Source organism: Rhinolophus sinicus, linkage group LG02 (genome assembly GCF_036562045.2).
Source record: "Rhinolophus sinicus isolate RSC01 linkage group LG02, ASM3656204v1, whole genome shotgun sequence".
Taxonomy (NCBI): Eukaryota; Metazoa; Chordata; class Mammalia; order Chiroptera; family Rhinolophidae; genus Rhinolophus; species Rhinolophus sinicus.
In genome coordinates, this window is record NC_133752.1 from 158,155,636 (window position 1) to 158,171,816 (window position 16,181).

Here is a 16,181-nt window from a genome sequence, read left to right on the forward strand (position 1 = left end):
CCATTTGTTTAATTTTGTACAGGTGTAAATCAAACAGATATGTATGTCTTATACCTTCATGGAGCTTAATTGTCTAAGGAGGGAAATATAAAACAAGCAAATAAATAAAAGTATAATTCCAATATATAAGTATTATGAAGAAAAAAACAGGTAAAGGTGAATAATTTTGGGGGTGGGGACCAACTTTAGAGTTGGGTGTTATATAAAGCCAGAATACTGACATTTGAGCAGAGGCTTAAAGAATGAAAAAAAGTCAGTCACACAAGAGTGGGATTAAGAGCATTGTAGGAAGAAGAAACAGCAGGTGCAAAGGCTACAAGATGGGAGGAGTTTGGGGTGCAAAGGAATCTAAAGGAAGGTCAGCTGGCTGGGACAAAGAGAAAGAGGGAATGCTGGCCCATGATGAAGTTCAAGCAGTAGATAGGACTAGGTCCCATAGACCAAAGAAAAGAGATTTTATTCCAAGTACTATGGGAAACTATTAAAGACTTTTAGAATGGCGAAATTGCATGACCGTACTTACATTTTTCAAAAGATTCATCTGGCTGTTATATGAGTATGAAGGATGAATTGGAGAGGGGACAAAGATAAGCAGAGATGTGAGTTAGGAGGTTTTTGAGGTGGGTCCATGAGGAAGATGAAAAGCTTCAATTAAGCTGATGATAGGAAGATAGGAACAATGCAGAGAAGTCAAGAGCTGTGTGATGTGTTTTGGAGTTGGAATTAACAATTTGTGTGTTGATAATGAGTAGGAGTTGTTGAATTCAAAAGGAGTTGAGGACGATGACTCCCATTTGTTGCCTAAGGAATCAAGTGGATGGTGGTATCATTTATTGACAAGGGGTGAACTGGGTAAGGACCAGAATTGGGGTGGTGGTTGTGTGTAAAATAAGTAGTTAAAGTTTGTATAATTCTAAGGGGCCTGTAAGACAACCAAATGTCTAAGTCAAGAAGACAGTTATATGCTTAAGTCTATACTCAGGTGAGTCTGGGCTGATGATACACATTTGGAAGTTATCAGCATGTAGATGGGATTGAAAGCCAAAGGAGCAGGTAAAATAATAGAAGAGTAAAGATAGACAGATGAAGAGGGCCCAGAACTGTGCTCTGACAATGAGAGATGGCATGCCTGAGAATCGAAGAAGAGGGGAAAAACAGGGGAGTGTGCTGTCAAAAAGCCAGAGAAGACAGCTCCGGAAAGAAAGGAGTGGACAGCTGTGTCAAATGCTGCTGAACAGTCTTGTGTGAGGAGAGCCAGAAAGAGACCACTGGCTTTAGCAACATGAAGGTTACTGGTGATATTGTCAAAAGCCATTTCGGGGCTATGTGTCAGAAGGCATATTATAATAGGTGTCATAATTCATAGATGGTTAGCTAAAATTTTAATGGCTGCATATTAATCTTCATTTGAGATAGCAGAGATACAAAGCCACCCACATTTGTGGACAAGCCAGTGTTCTCCAAGGAATAAGCTTGTGGGTGTTTTAATGGCTCATAGGCCCTTGGGAATTGCTGGCCTGCAATTCAGTGGTGTTTAACCTGGGGAATTTCGCTCTATCTTTTCCCCTCTGAGTGTGAGTTTTGGTTAAAATCCACACAAAAGGATTTGGGGGCTGGGGAATATGAATATTGACTGAGTTTCTCTTTAAGAGTATTGGCTTTTGCCAGTTTGATGTTCTCTGCTCTGGTTTGGAAACCATTTTACCTCCAGGCAGTAGAAAGCCTGGGAGGGCCCAGGCTCTCTCTGTTTCAGACTTGTATTCCTTGACCTGTGCATTGCTCTTTTGGGGCATGTGGACACTGCCAGCCTGTGGTTATTAGGTACATGCTGTTGTTCTCATTCCTTTAAAATTGGAAATCATGGATAGGCTCATTGTTCAATCATTCCAAAGCCTAATAATATGTTCTGTGCTGAAATAGAGAGTCCTAGATAGAATACAGATTTTGTAGCCTAAGTTACTTGGATTGGGACCCTCTGCCTCAATTTTCTCATCTATAAAGTGGAATAAATAATACCTATCTTTCAAGGTTGTGGTAAAGATTTAAAGTAATGTGTGAACAGTGCTTTGAAACATGTAAGTACTCAATAAATGGTGGCTGCAATTGTTATTATTGTTCAAAGTAAATCTTCAGTATTTTGGAAATGTTGAATTAGTTACCTGGTTATATATAGTTTGTCTATGAAAAGGATTTGGCTTTCAAGTCAGAGAAGAAAGGAGAAAGTGTTACAGCTTGTTATATTAATTTTCAGAAGCTGCTTTTCTAGTTATTTGAATGAACTCAGCACTCATTTCCTGATTTCCCTGAGTAAGTAAGAGGGAATGATTAGATCTCTAAAAACTTTTTTGAAGGGCTTTATTTTATCAAGTTACTTGGATATTTATTGCTTATGTTTTCAAGGAACTATGTTCATTAATACTAAGTACTATACTGTAATAACTAACCATGCAAGCCTTGCTTTTAACCTTTCTCTCACTCTTTCTCAACAGTTTGGAAGGACTGAAGTAATTGATAATACATTAAATCCAGATTTTGTAAGAAAATTTATCCTGGACTACTTTTTTGAAGAAAGAGAGAATCTGCGTTTTGACTTGTAAGTACTACCGAAAATTGCATTTTGATTTTTTTATTTCATTTTTTTAATCTTCGCAAAGTCCCTTTTATTTTTATTTTTGAAAGGTGTTTGCACATAGTTTTCTATTTTTATTTTTTCAATATTGTTTTGTATTGGTTTCAGGTGTACAGCATAATGGTTAGACATTTGTATAACTTACGAAGTGATCCCCACGATAAGTCTAGTATCCACCTGGCACTATACATAGTTATTGCAATATTATCGACTGTATTCCCTATGCTGTACTTTATATCTCCATGGCTGTTTTGTAACTAACAATTGTGTTTCTTCCTCTCTTCACCTTTTTCACCCAGTCCCCCACCCCCTGCCCTATTTGGCAATCATCAGTTTGTTCTCTGTATCTATGAGTCTGTTTCTGTTTTGTTTGTTTATATTGTTCTTTTGATTCCACATATAAAAGTAAGATCATACGGTGTTTGTTTTTCTCAGTCTGACTTATTTCATTGAGCATAATACGCTCTTGGTCCATCCATTAGTCGCAAATGGTAATATTTCATTCTTTTTATGGCAGAGTAATATTCCATTGTGAATGTGTACCCCATCTTCTTTATCCAGTCATCTATTGATGGGCACTTGGGTTGCTTCCATATTTTGGCTATTGTGAATAGTGCTGCAGTGAACATAAGGGTGCATATATCTTTTCAAATTAGTGTTTTGGGTTTCTTTGGATAAATTCCAGAAGTGGATTTGCTGGATCATATAGTAGTTCTATTTTTAATGTTTTGAGGAATCTCCATATTGTTTTCCGTAGTGGCTGCACCAATTTGCAATCCCACCAACAGTGCACGACAGTTCCCTTTTCTCTATATCCTCTTCAATACTTGTTGTTTGTTGATTTATTGATGATGGCCATTCTGACAGATGTGAGGTGATATCTCATTGTGGTTTTAATTTGTATTTCCCTGACGAATAGTGCATTGAGCATCTTTTAATGTGTCTGTTGACCATCTGTATGTTCTCTTTGGAGAAATGCCTACCTAGGTCTTTTGCCCATTTTTACTGGATTATTTGTGGGTTTTTTTTTGTGTTAGGTTTTATGAGTTCTTTATAAATTTTGGATAGTAACCTCTTATCAGAAGTACCATTGGCAAATACTTTCTCCCAATTGGGAGTTTGTCTTTTCATTTTGTTAATGGTTTCCTTTGCTGTACAGAAATGTTTTAGTTTGATATAGTCCCATTTGCTTATTTTTTCTTTTGTTTCTCTTGCCTGAGGAGATATATCCAAGAAAATTTACTAAGAGCATGTTTGAGAGGTTACTGCCTATGCTTTCTTCTAGGAATTTTGTTTCCATTTTTGTACTTAAGTCTTTAATCAATTTTGAGTTTATTTTTGTATATGATCTAACATATTTTTTTTGTATGTATCTGTCCAGTTTTTTCAACACCATTTATTGAATAGACTATCTTTATCCCATTGTATATTCTTGCCTCCTTTTTCATAGATTAATTGACCATATAGACATGGGTTAATTTCTGGGCTCTCTCTTCTATTCCACTGATCTCTGTGTCTGTTTTTATGCCAGTACCATGCCGTTTTGATTACTACAGCCTTGTTTGATATCAGGTAGCATGGCGCCTACGACTTTGTTCTTCTTTCTCAAGCTTTCTTTGGCTACTTGGGGTCTTTGGTGGTTCCATATAAATTTTAGGTAAAACTTGCACTTTCAAAAAATTGATTGCTAAAGGCAATTTTCATAATGTAAGGCTGGGTCCTATGGTTGCACTGAATAATAGATTATATTGGCAGTAAACCAGATAAATTCTATTTAGAACATGCTGTGAGCATTGTCCCCAGCACTGCTTTGCATTCTATAGGCTTTTGGCTACGTTTATTGAAAAAAATAAGTGAACAATTTAACCATGTAAAAATGCTGGGCAGTATATATGGACATTCTTTTAAACCTTTCTGTGTCTCAGTCAATTTCTTACAAGTTCTGCATATACTCCAGAGTGATCTCATCTACTGCTTGGTGGTCGTTCTCTCAGATCTTTAATTTTCTCTAAGCTACTTCTTTGTATAGTACACGGATCTCTGCCTAACTATGGTTTTTTTTTTTAATCACTTCATGGTGTCATATTTCTAAGACCCAGGATGCTAGAGTCAGAATTTTTGATATTTTTAATATTCTTGTTATTCTTGATGCTGCATCAGGCATATTAAAATATTATCATTAAAATCCACTCCCTGTCCACAGAGAATCTGGAATCAGTCTGTTGATAAGATATTATTACTGAGTTTTTGTTCCACAAAACTGTGGTGATTGTTGAAGTATCTGGATATTGTTAACAAAATCTGTTGAGAGGGAAAAGTATAGCATACACTGTAGTATGTGCTTAATATATTAAAATAATTAAAGAATTTATTAAATCGTAAGTATTTAAAAAGATAGATATCTTATTTTAAATACTAGCTGAAAACAATGAAGTATACTATCCTGTCACAATTTATAAAGATTTTAAAAATCTTACTTGGAAAAGTCATAATTTGCCTCCTAATGTAAAAAAAAAGTTTCTACTGTTAGTAGTCTTTCTCATTTTTCTCTACAATGTGTGCAGTAAAATAACCTGCAGCGCTTGCTCAAAAAAATAAAATTTTATACCAGCCCTTTTCCTTCAAGAATTGTAGGAGTTCTAAGTATTCATTATATTTATCAAATAAAAGTTTTTATGTCCCATTTGGTTTTTATTTCCTGGAAACCCCTTTTGAAGTAATAAAAATGAGGTTCATGAGAAAAAAATCTTATAGTGGAATTTAATGATTTCCTGACTGTGCTTATCATGGAGATTGCACGTAGTGTTTTTTATTTAAAAACAGACATATAAATCATTTAGAATGTGGTTTCATTCTCCCATTGTTCGGAGCCTTATAGTCATTTTAAAATGAATTTTCCTTTTAACACTAGCATGGTATCCCTTAACCCCCTTGATATTTAGTTTCAGACTTAACTGTATCCTAAAACCAGACACAATTCCATAATTCTTTTTTCTTTTTTATTCATCTGTATTGTTTTCTTTCATTTAAAAGCAATAAAAATTTATTACAAACTTTAAATAATCTAGGCATTTAAAAAATGAAAGTTCCCTGAAATTTCAATACCAAAACTCAAAAACAAACCCTCTTTTCTACTATACATGTATTATTCATTGTAATGGCTGCATGATTTCCATTGTTTGAAAAACTACGATTTACTTAACCAAACATTTACTGATGGACATGTTGGCTGGTCCTCTTTTTACCATGACATGCCATGCTGCAGTGAGTATCCTTGTATGCAAATTTTTTTATTTTTTATTTTTTATGTTTTTTGCACTTTTAGAAGATAAATTACTCAGAGTCAAATGTTAACATGAAAGGATATGGACAAGATACTCACTGCTTGGTTCTAATCTTTTGAGACCAACATAGAGATTCTATAAGCTTTGTTAGTTCTCTAAACTCCTGCGTACTTTTTAGCCCCATTTCTCTGTTTTGTTTTGGTTGCTGTCTGCCAGCAGTCACCATCACAAGCAGTTGCTGCCAGGTGACTGTTCTCACCCACTTTCCCACATTCTTGTCTCATTTTGGCCCTTCTGTACTGGTCTCTTAAGTTTATGTCCTGCTTATCATTTATCACTTGATATTCATAACTGTGTCTGTTCTAGAATTGCACAATTAGAATGAAAAGACAGGAAATGGTGCTCTCAAAAGGATGATAGTAATCAAGTATGAGTCACTAGAACAATGAGCAAAAATTAAGAGCTCGGTTAATCGTTCTGGAGAGGCGAAGGTAAAGAAAGATTTACCTGTATACAGAGGCTAGTGATCACATGCTCATCTATACTGAAGATGAGGCTATGGAAGCTAAATGGATTTTAAGGATTGTCCAGTTCAAGAAATGTACTCAGTGCTGGTTAGTCATTTAAATAGTTAGTCTGTTTTACCAAGTAGCATTTCAAGAATTGCTTTGACAAATATTGAGTCCAAAGAAGAATATATTAGGTGAGGGAGACGCCTGGTACTTAGCGTATATCATGCTTGTCAAGCTTGCTAGGTATGCTTAGCATGGACAAGGAAAGACTTAAAGGTAAGAAGAACGTTTAGGTATTGATAGAATTTAACGTACTTTTCTATACTTGATGATAGCTCAATAATATTGCTTAACTTCACTGTATGTGATTCAGGAAATTGAAAAAAAGAGAGAACTTTAATACTCTTACTGGTGGAAATATGGAAGGAAGAAATGATTAGATGTTTTAATGTGTTTGTTACTAATATCTTCCAGTTATTTATAAATTAAATTAAATAATTACAGCAGTGCATGATGTTGGACAGTTAGTACATAAGTTTTATCAGCACATTTAAAAAGAGGTGATTTATGATAGTAATACTACTACTCTTATTCACAGTTTGTAATAGAATCATTCACATATGTAACCATATTTAACGTACATGACAAATTTCTGAGGTGGAGTTAATCTAATTTTTATAAATGAGAAACCCGAGGCCTAGAAAGTTTAAAATGTTCAAGGGATCTGTACTCTGCAATATTGAATAAAATTTTGTCTAAAATATTTTATAATTAAATGATACAAAACTTGAATTTCTAAAATTTTATGAAGATTAAAAATAATGCCTAAACAGGGGTATTTTTATTTTTGCTTTTGTTGTTTAATACTGATAAAAGTATATGTTTGAAGTATTCCACTGAACATAAGAGAATATGTTTAATCCTAATGTCTAGAAAATTATCATTATGTTTGATTGGAATGGGAGCATCTTGTGTTATTTTTATCTCAGTGTGACAAGAACAAATAAAGTAACAGAAATTAGTGTAGGAAAATTGATATATTTTATACTCTTCGGCGTTATTATTCCTAAAAATTATAGTAATTCTCACAGACATTGTATAATGTTTAAAATGTGAAAGTGTATTGCAAAATTGAATTAAATATCATTTTACCTTTTGAATGTATTTGATTAATTTCAGAAATTTGTTTCAAATAACATTATTTCAAGTTTATATGACCGCTAAAAATTTCAAATAATTAGGGCCAGAGAAAAAAATACAGGGAGAAGATTATCAAGAAAAGCAACAAGTATATTCTTTTTGTTTATGTAATAGTTTTGATATCACTTTAATTAAGTCCTTTTGATTTCCCATTGATTAGAATATCTCACATAACACTTTTAACCTGTGAGAGCAAGCTTTCTTTTTTTTTTTTTTTTTTTTTACATTGTGATTTTTCCAGCCTATCTACCTAAATAAGTGTGGTAAACAGTGTAATTTTTCACTAGTTATGTGTATGTAGTTATCCATTATGCCTAACTATGATTGTTTTTTAAATTTTGTCTTAGCAATGTGTTATTCCTAGGGAAAATGTACATTGTAGAAAACTTGGAAAATAAAAAAAAAGGATAAAGTAGGTCATAAAATCACCTGTAACTCCAACCAATATCACTCAGAGAACTACCGCAAATCTTCCAACATATTTACATGTCTACTTGGGGAACAGCAATACTGGAGAATATGGTAGTCTAAATTGGCCAACAAATAGTTATAAATGGTTTTCAGAATAGTTTATTATTTAGCTAACCTGTCCATTGATCTTAAAAATTGTAATGACTTAGAGAGAGAGAATAAATATGAATGAATATGTATTCCGGGCATCACTGCCCCAAATTCCTGGAAATTCTGATTAATACATAGTAATTATTACCGTATTTCCCCCAAAAGTAAGACCTAGCCGGGCAATCAACTCTAATGTGTCTTTTGGAGCAAAAATTAATATAAGACCCGGTCTTATTTTACTATCTGGGTCTTATATAATATAATATAAGACCGGGTGTTATGTTAATTTTTGTTCCAAAAGATGCATTAGAGCTGATTGTCTGGCTAGGTCTTATTTTCAGGGAAACAGGGTATTGCAATTGTGATATACCTGAGATATAGTTTTAAGGTTAGTTTATTAGCTATGAGTCTTAAAATTTTCCTGCCTTTTTGATCTGATGTGTTACTCTTTCATTCAAGAGACATGGTCTCTGTCATCATGCTATGTAGATATCACAAATAAAATCATAAACTTTATTTTGTTATAATTATCGCACCAATAATAATAAGTCACTTGGTTTTCATAGTTGAAAACTATTATTGGCAGAACAGCTGTACAAAAATGTCTTTGAGCAAGAAGTGTGGGTAGCCATATCACTACGTAGTATATGCTAGAAAATAGGACAAATAAGATATAACTCTTTTCACTCTTATTTTTCCATTTAAACCAGAACACCAACAAGGGAGTTATGAGCCTAGGTTTGACTTACCTAAGAAATTATTTTTCTTCTTGCCAAATCAAATGGTGATAATTATGGAATATTGTTACAATCTAGTTTTGAAGGATCTCAGCACTGGTAGGGAAAATAAGTTGTTTTATTTCTTCCAATAATTGTCTCAACAATATCAATTACAGTTTTCCATATTGGTTAAGGACTCCCTCAACAATGCTATGGTCTAATATCAGTACTTTTCTGCCACCTTTGTTTATCAGAACCATCTCATTTTATTAATTGTTATGTACTCTTCGCTTTAAAACTTCAATCTCAAGCTTAATTCACTTCCTCTACCCTCAATTGGAGCTATCGTCTCAGCTACTTTCAGGAGAGAAGAGAGGTGGAAGGGCAGAAAGGTAGGGGAGTTGGAAAGTGGAGATGTGGGTCTCCTACCTTCTGAAAAATCAGAAGACCTTACAGGGTACCAGCCTCAAGGGAGCTGTGTCAAACATGCTGCTTGCCTTCTCATTGTGGAGGAAAGACCAAAAAGGACATTGTTCCTTGTTCCTCAGCTCTCAGAGGGCACTTCCTAGGACGGTCCCCTGGCATTCTCTTCCATTGGCAGCCAAAGTGTGGACCTGCAGGCAGGTTCTGTAGCTGAATGGGGAACTACATGCTATCCTCCCCTTCTCACGAATACCCCATGTTTTAGAGCTCCCCTTCATTTGGCTTTGGGGAATGGAAAGAACCTCCTCCTGCCCTCCCAAGAGGTAGGGAAAATCCTGTCACTTTATGAGTAACTTTTGTGGAGGAGGGTCTGACCCTAATGTGAGGACTCACGGATTCCTTGGTATCTCCAAGCTAAGCCTGAGGTTACTTAGCATCTTTTATTTTCGGCTTTGGGCATATTTGGAATTTGAGAATACAAAATTAATTCCAGTCAACATCTGTTACCTTGCAGTAGAAAACAAAACCCTTAGGATCCACCCAAATTAGTTACTTCCAATTCAGTACTCTAATAATAAGCTTGTAACAGCAGGATGAAGTTGTTTACGAAATTTCCTTAGTAAATTTAGGCGTGGTAGGATGTACCCTCCTCAGGATAAACTACTGAGCTTTCCTGCTTTGCAGTGTATTCTCTCTTCCTTTAGGAGAGTATGGCACTCATAAACCTAGACACACACACACACACACACACACACACGCACACACACGCACACACACTAACCATTTAGGATATAGTGTTTATGTTCTGACCTGTGAGGGTGAGGATCCGTTAGTGTTGATACTTTTAGAAAAGTTAGAAGGAAAATTCCATTAAAAGAAAAATCATGGTAATTTTGAAGGCATTATAATTCAACATATTATCTAAAGCATTCAGAGGTATGTTGTAAAAAACCTTTTTTTTGAGATAATAGCATTAAAAAAGCTTTGTTAAAAACAATAAAAGAGGATTGTATTTGAAGATAAACTCTGTGATGAAAATGTTTGCTTCTTCTTACTGAACACACCATGTTTCTTTTATTCTAGTCCACACTAAACCTTTTGTAGAAAACAGTTTCTAGGGCTGATTCTTGGGGAAGAGCCAGTACAGTTATATTTCACCTTTGTCCTTGCTACCATTGCTAATTTCAGTCTTACCCTTAAAAAGGTGTCTTTAATAAGAAAACATGTCTTGAGTAAATAGTTTTTGTACTAACATCTGTAGGTCTTTGGTGGATGTTCGCAGTATATTGATTTAAAATTCTAGGTACAGCTGTTGAGAGTGATCAGCGTGCCCTGATATGAAGGAGAGTAATTTGTAATTCTTCTGAGGCAGGTATTGGCATCAGATAATTTTAACGCCAATCTGTGGTAAACATTCTTTGCTGGAGAATAGGTGCACCACTGCTCAACATCAGTACACTCAGTGAACTCTGATTCTTGGCCTTTTATTGATTGAGATGCTTTGTTTCTTTGTGAAAACAATCTTGTTATGCGAGAGTTAAGACTTTAATTAACCTTTAAAAAAGGCAGTTAATTTCTGGTAGGAAGTGATGCACAAGGAATGTGAAAGGTATATGATTTAGGAGAAAGACTGGAGCCAGCACACATAGTTCCTTACTCAAGAATTCAGCAAACTGAGGTTGTTTTGACTGTTAGTGATCTTTCCATTTCTACAAATTCTTTAAAATGAGGGGCTAAAGTGATAATGAGTGATGTTTTCCCAGGATCTCTGCAAGAAATCATTTCCAGTACCATGTGGTCTAGACAGGACATATACGAATCCTATGTAAATATAGTTTTCTTTTCATAAAATACAGGATTTCCCCAAGTCCTGGGATTGGGGAAAAATAATGTCTCATTACTTTAGCCAAATTCAATGTTAATAACAGCATTTAAGATATTAATTAAGAAATAAAGTGTACACAAATAACAGCCTATCACCAGCCCTCTCTTTGTTTTTTAATGTCGTCCAAGAGAAGAGGAATTGCAGTTTTTAGGAAATTTTGAACAGTATTAGAATAATACTATTAATTCACAGGAAAGATAAATTTTAAACGGGTCTTATCAAGCAGCCAATATGACGACTAAAACTATTAGGACTTCCACTTAGGTTGTAAAATAAAAGGACCCAGAGATCGTAAATTCTGCCATTGGCATATAGACCGTAGATTATAAGAGACTTCTAAATTTGCTAAGTTTTTCTCCCCATTGGTATAATTTTGATTCATTTATATATTATTTATGTTTTTTTGGAAAATACTGATTCTTTTCTCTAGCTGTATTTTGTGGAAATAACTTGAGTTTTGTATTTTAATATTTTAGGTATGATGTCGATTCAAAGAGCCCCAACTTGTCAAAACATGTAAGTTCATATTTTTATGTTTTTATTTATGATGATTACATAATGTAAATATAAATTACAAAGTCATGATTTATGATTCATAATGTTGACTTATTAAATATTAAAATTAACTGTCCACAACTTTCATGTAATAACTGTCATAGAAAATAAATAACACTTTAAAAGAACCCTAGAATAACATTTGGAGGAGCTTATTAAAAGAAAGATAACTTCGGTATGTGAAATGGGTTAGTCTTATTTATTTAACTTTTTTAAAGAAATTATGCCATTTCCCTGTAATATTTGAAGCTGGATCCAGTTAATAACGTTGAAATAGTCTATGTTTTGGGGAGGTGCCACTCGGAAAGAGTGGGAAACACAAGCAGCGTAATTTGCTATTCTGTTATCCTTGTAGTTCATTTCTTCAACAATATTTTCTAAGTACCTGCTTGTGCCAGGCCCCATGCCAGTGTCTGCGGGTACATTATGAGCAAGACAGACATAGATTCTGTCCTCAAGTCACTTACAGTCTCTTTTGTTCTTTTTGGGCCCTGAACTTCCCTTTCCTCTTTTGTAAGGAGCTCTACTCACCAGGTAACAACCTTTACCTTGGGAGTTTACAGGTTCAGGAGCAGCAGCTGTGTCAGAGCTAGGCAGGTAAAGAGGTGGAGGTGGGCAGGGAGAGGTGGGAGTGAGAGTCTCTGGCTAAGCACTGGTACTCTGATCAGCTTGTTTATTGACCTGAGGGATTGGAATTAGGCCACACCTAGTAAGAAAGGCTGAATGAGGGTGAAAAGAGCATTCTGAAAGGGGCTTCACTAGGTGCCAAGTGAAATCTAAGTACATAGATGGAGACTTGGCAGCTGTGCCAGGGTTGAGAGGCCAGTTGGCCTAATTTTCATAATCAGAGGCTCAGGAGAGTGAGATTTTTCCTCTTTTCCATTGTTGTAGGTTAACTGGAAGATAATATAGATATGACATATGATTATACATGATATTTGCTTATATACGATATATGCATATTTTTACATATTATATATACATATATATATGTATATATATAATTTCCAGTGTAGTCTGGAGAGGGGGAATGTCATAATTTAGAGAAAAGAAGGGACATAAAAGGTAATCCCAAACTCAGAGACTGATTTAGAGAAACTGGAAGCCTGGGTGTGGTAGTAAAAATCATAATTTCCTCTCTTTTTTTCATTAAAGGGATAGTTATGATGTTTCTTTTTGTTATGAAGCACAGAGTGGAATCATTTAAAGAAAGATTCAAAGAACAGTTTGTTTGATTGACTTTTCCAGAAATTGAAAAAACAATGCTGTAATGAGGTTATTCCTTTCCATAAGTAAATTTCATTGTGGTTACCATGCCACCTTCCTGTTCCTCACAATAAGATTTATAGCATTGTGGCTGGACATTTAAAATTTCCATGGCTTTGTATAGGAACTTTTCCAAATTTCATTGGAAGAATCAGAAAAGAAATCACATTGTTTAGTTAAAATTTAGTTGCAAGAAAAGAAAATGCGTTCACTTATCTCACACGTAGGTGGTAAACTAGGGGGTATTAGGAACATCTCATGTGATGTATAACTTACATTTATGGGAAATGCAGCTAGAAACAGGCACAGGGTTGGAAGTGAGATAGCTATTCATTCTCTCTCTCTCCCTCTCTTCCCCTCTCTTTCTCCCTCCCTGGCTACATATTCTTCACACTACGACTTTTCTCTGAGCTTCTGCTTCTCTCTGTTTATCTATCATTGTGCACATAGGGAAAATGACCTCCCTAACCCTGACTAGACATAGACTTCCAAGTGCCCACTCTCCCTGAATGTAATTTTTGCATTTCTTGTTCAAACCGTCTTCAGAGGGCATGACAATTGGGCACTTAAGGATAGTTCCATGGGGTAGAATGTTTTGAGGTTGAGTGTGAAAGTAGTAACGTGGTTTTTACTAGCGTAGTTGCCTTGTGTTCAAGGCAGAGAGTAGTAGTGGGATAGGAAGTTACCTCAAACCTGATTAACTTTATCTTCCTTCAATAATCAGTAATGACTAAATATTACTATGCAAGCGATAGGTCTTTTTTAGAGTTGACTCATACTTTTATATTTTTAATTTAAATTTTTTAAAATTTTCTTATTTGTCAAATACAGTTGCCATATAATATTATATTATTTTTAAGTGTACAACGTAGTGATTAGACATTTATATACCTTATGAAGTGACCACCCTGATAAGGCTAGTATCCATCTGACACCATTACAATATTATTGACTGTATTCTCTGTGCTGTGCTTTACATCACTGACTATTTTTAAAACTGGCCATCTGTACTTCTTAATCCCTTTTACCTTTTCCACCCATCCGTCCAACCTCCCTCCCATCCAGCAACCATCAGTTTGCTCTCTGTATCTATGAGTTTGTTTCTGTTTTGTTTGTTCACTTGTGCTTTATATTCCACATATAAGTGAAATCATATGGTATTTGTTTCTCTGTCCAATTTATTTCACTTAGCACAATATTGTCTAGGTCCACCTATGTCACAAGTGGCAAGATTTCATTATTTTTTAAGGCCGAGTTATATTTCATTGTGTACATGTACCACATCTTCTTTATTCAGTCATCTATTGATGGGCACTTGGGTTGCTGCCATATCTTCACTATTATGAATAGTAATGCAGTGAACCTAGGGATTCTTTTCAAATTAGTGTTTTGGATTTCTTTGGATAAATACCCAGAAGTGGAATTTCTGAGTCATATAGTAGTTCTAATTTTAATTTTTTGGAGAACCTCCATACTATTTTCCATAGTGGCTGTGCCAGTTTACAACCCCACCAACAATACACAAGGGTTCTCTTTTTTCTACATCCTCACCTACACTTGTTATTTGTTGATTTATTGATGATAGCCATTCTGACAGGTGTGAGGTGATATCCCATTGTGGTTTTAATTTCAATTTCTCTAATGATTAATAATGTTGAACATTTTTTCATGTCTGTTGGCCGTCTGTATGTCCTCTTGGCAGAAATGTCTATTCAGGTCCTCTGCCCATTTTTTAATTGTATTGTATTGTATTGTTTGTTTGTTTATTTATTTTTGGTGTTAAGTTGTATGAATTCCTTCACATTAATGCCTTATCGGATGTATCATTGGCAACAACCATTACCTGGGGAGTTTACAGATTCAGGAGCGGCACAATACCTTCTCCCATTCTGTAGGTTGTCTTTTTGTTTGGTTGATGGTGTGATACATCTTGTAGAAGCCTTGAATGTACATATCTTTGCAAATATTTTTTTTAAAATACCTTTTTTTTGTTTCCAATAGTAAAAGTTTTATGTCTTCCTTATGATAAAAATTTTTATCTTGACTCTGCTTTGCCTTCATGAAGTCTTTGTTGCTATCTTCTCAGAACAGCCTGGGTTTCTAGCATAACTTCCTTTTCATACTCTATTCAACTGGCTTTACTATATTCTGGCTTTTGTTTCTGCTTAAACTCTTCTGACATAGAGCAGATCAAAATTCGGTGGTCTCTCTTCATTCTTTTCCTTACTTGACCTCCCCATTATTTTGGGCACAATTGACTATATTCTTGAAATACCGCCCTGACTTCCATGGAAACATTCCTTCATTTCCTAGATCTTTCTTTCCTCATTATCTATCATTTTTTAGTTTCTCTTTCTCCTTCTATTTCTTAACCTTAGTGTTTCTTAGTGTTTTATTTTCAATTTTCATCTCATCTCACTGTATAAGCTCTTCTCTGGAGAGTTCTACCATTTCCACGCCTTACTCTCAGGACTCCCAAGTGTCTATCCCTCTGTAACCTCAGCAATTCCAAGTTCCACCTGCTTGTTAGAGATTACCTAGTAGATATTCTGCAGAATACTAACACTCAAATGTACCTAAAATGTATAACCTTTTCCATCCCAATTTGGCTGTTCTGCCTGTATTATCTATCTTGAGAATTATCCTCAACACAGTATATTTAGTGGAATTGTTTAATGGAATTGCTTCTCATCTGGAATTGTTTCACATCTCCCTCCCTTTGTATTTCAGGATCAGTCTTCCTGTTTTTGTTAGAAACGAAAGCTGGCAGGTTGAAACTTGGATGTATTATCAACCTCTAAATTATTTATTTATTTGTTTGTTCCGTTCTTTGATTGATTGATTCATAGTAGTGGGGATGGACTTCAATGAAACTTCCATACAATCCTCCTGGTCCTTATTATGACAAAAACATTTCAAATTTCTGAAATAATTCCTTTAAAACTGATACATCTAGTTCTTGAACAACTGAGAGTAAAAATAAATAACAACACGTCTAATATTGGCTTATTTAACACCATAGCACAGTGATCTAGAGACCTTTTGGAAAGGAACTGAGAATCAAATTGTGTTTAACTTAAAACACATTAAATTCATCTCTGTCAGACAGGTACTCTGAGATATTTCACCTAGGATATTCCACTCAGA

General features: G+C 34.9%; 1 protein-coding gene across 4 annotated transcripts in view; it reads left to right on the forward strand.

The window, feature by feature from the left end:
- The window catches only part of CPNE8 (copine 8), a 180,472-nt gene that overhangs the window by 38,966 nt on the left and 125,325 nt on the right, over positions 1 to 16,181 (forward strand). For all 4 annotated transcript variants that reach the window (XM_074325838.1, XM_019736511.2, XM_074325839.1 and 1 more), the window contains 2 exons: positions 2,490 to 2,593; positions 11,690 to 11,729. In XM_074325838.1, the coding sequence (XP_074181939.1) occupies positions 2,490 to 2,593; positions 11,690 to 11,729 (144 nt within the window). The remainder of the gene's footprint in view (positions 1 to 2,489; positions 2,594 to 11,689; positions 11,730 to 16,181) is intronic.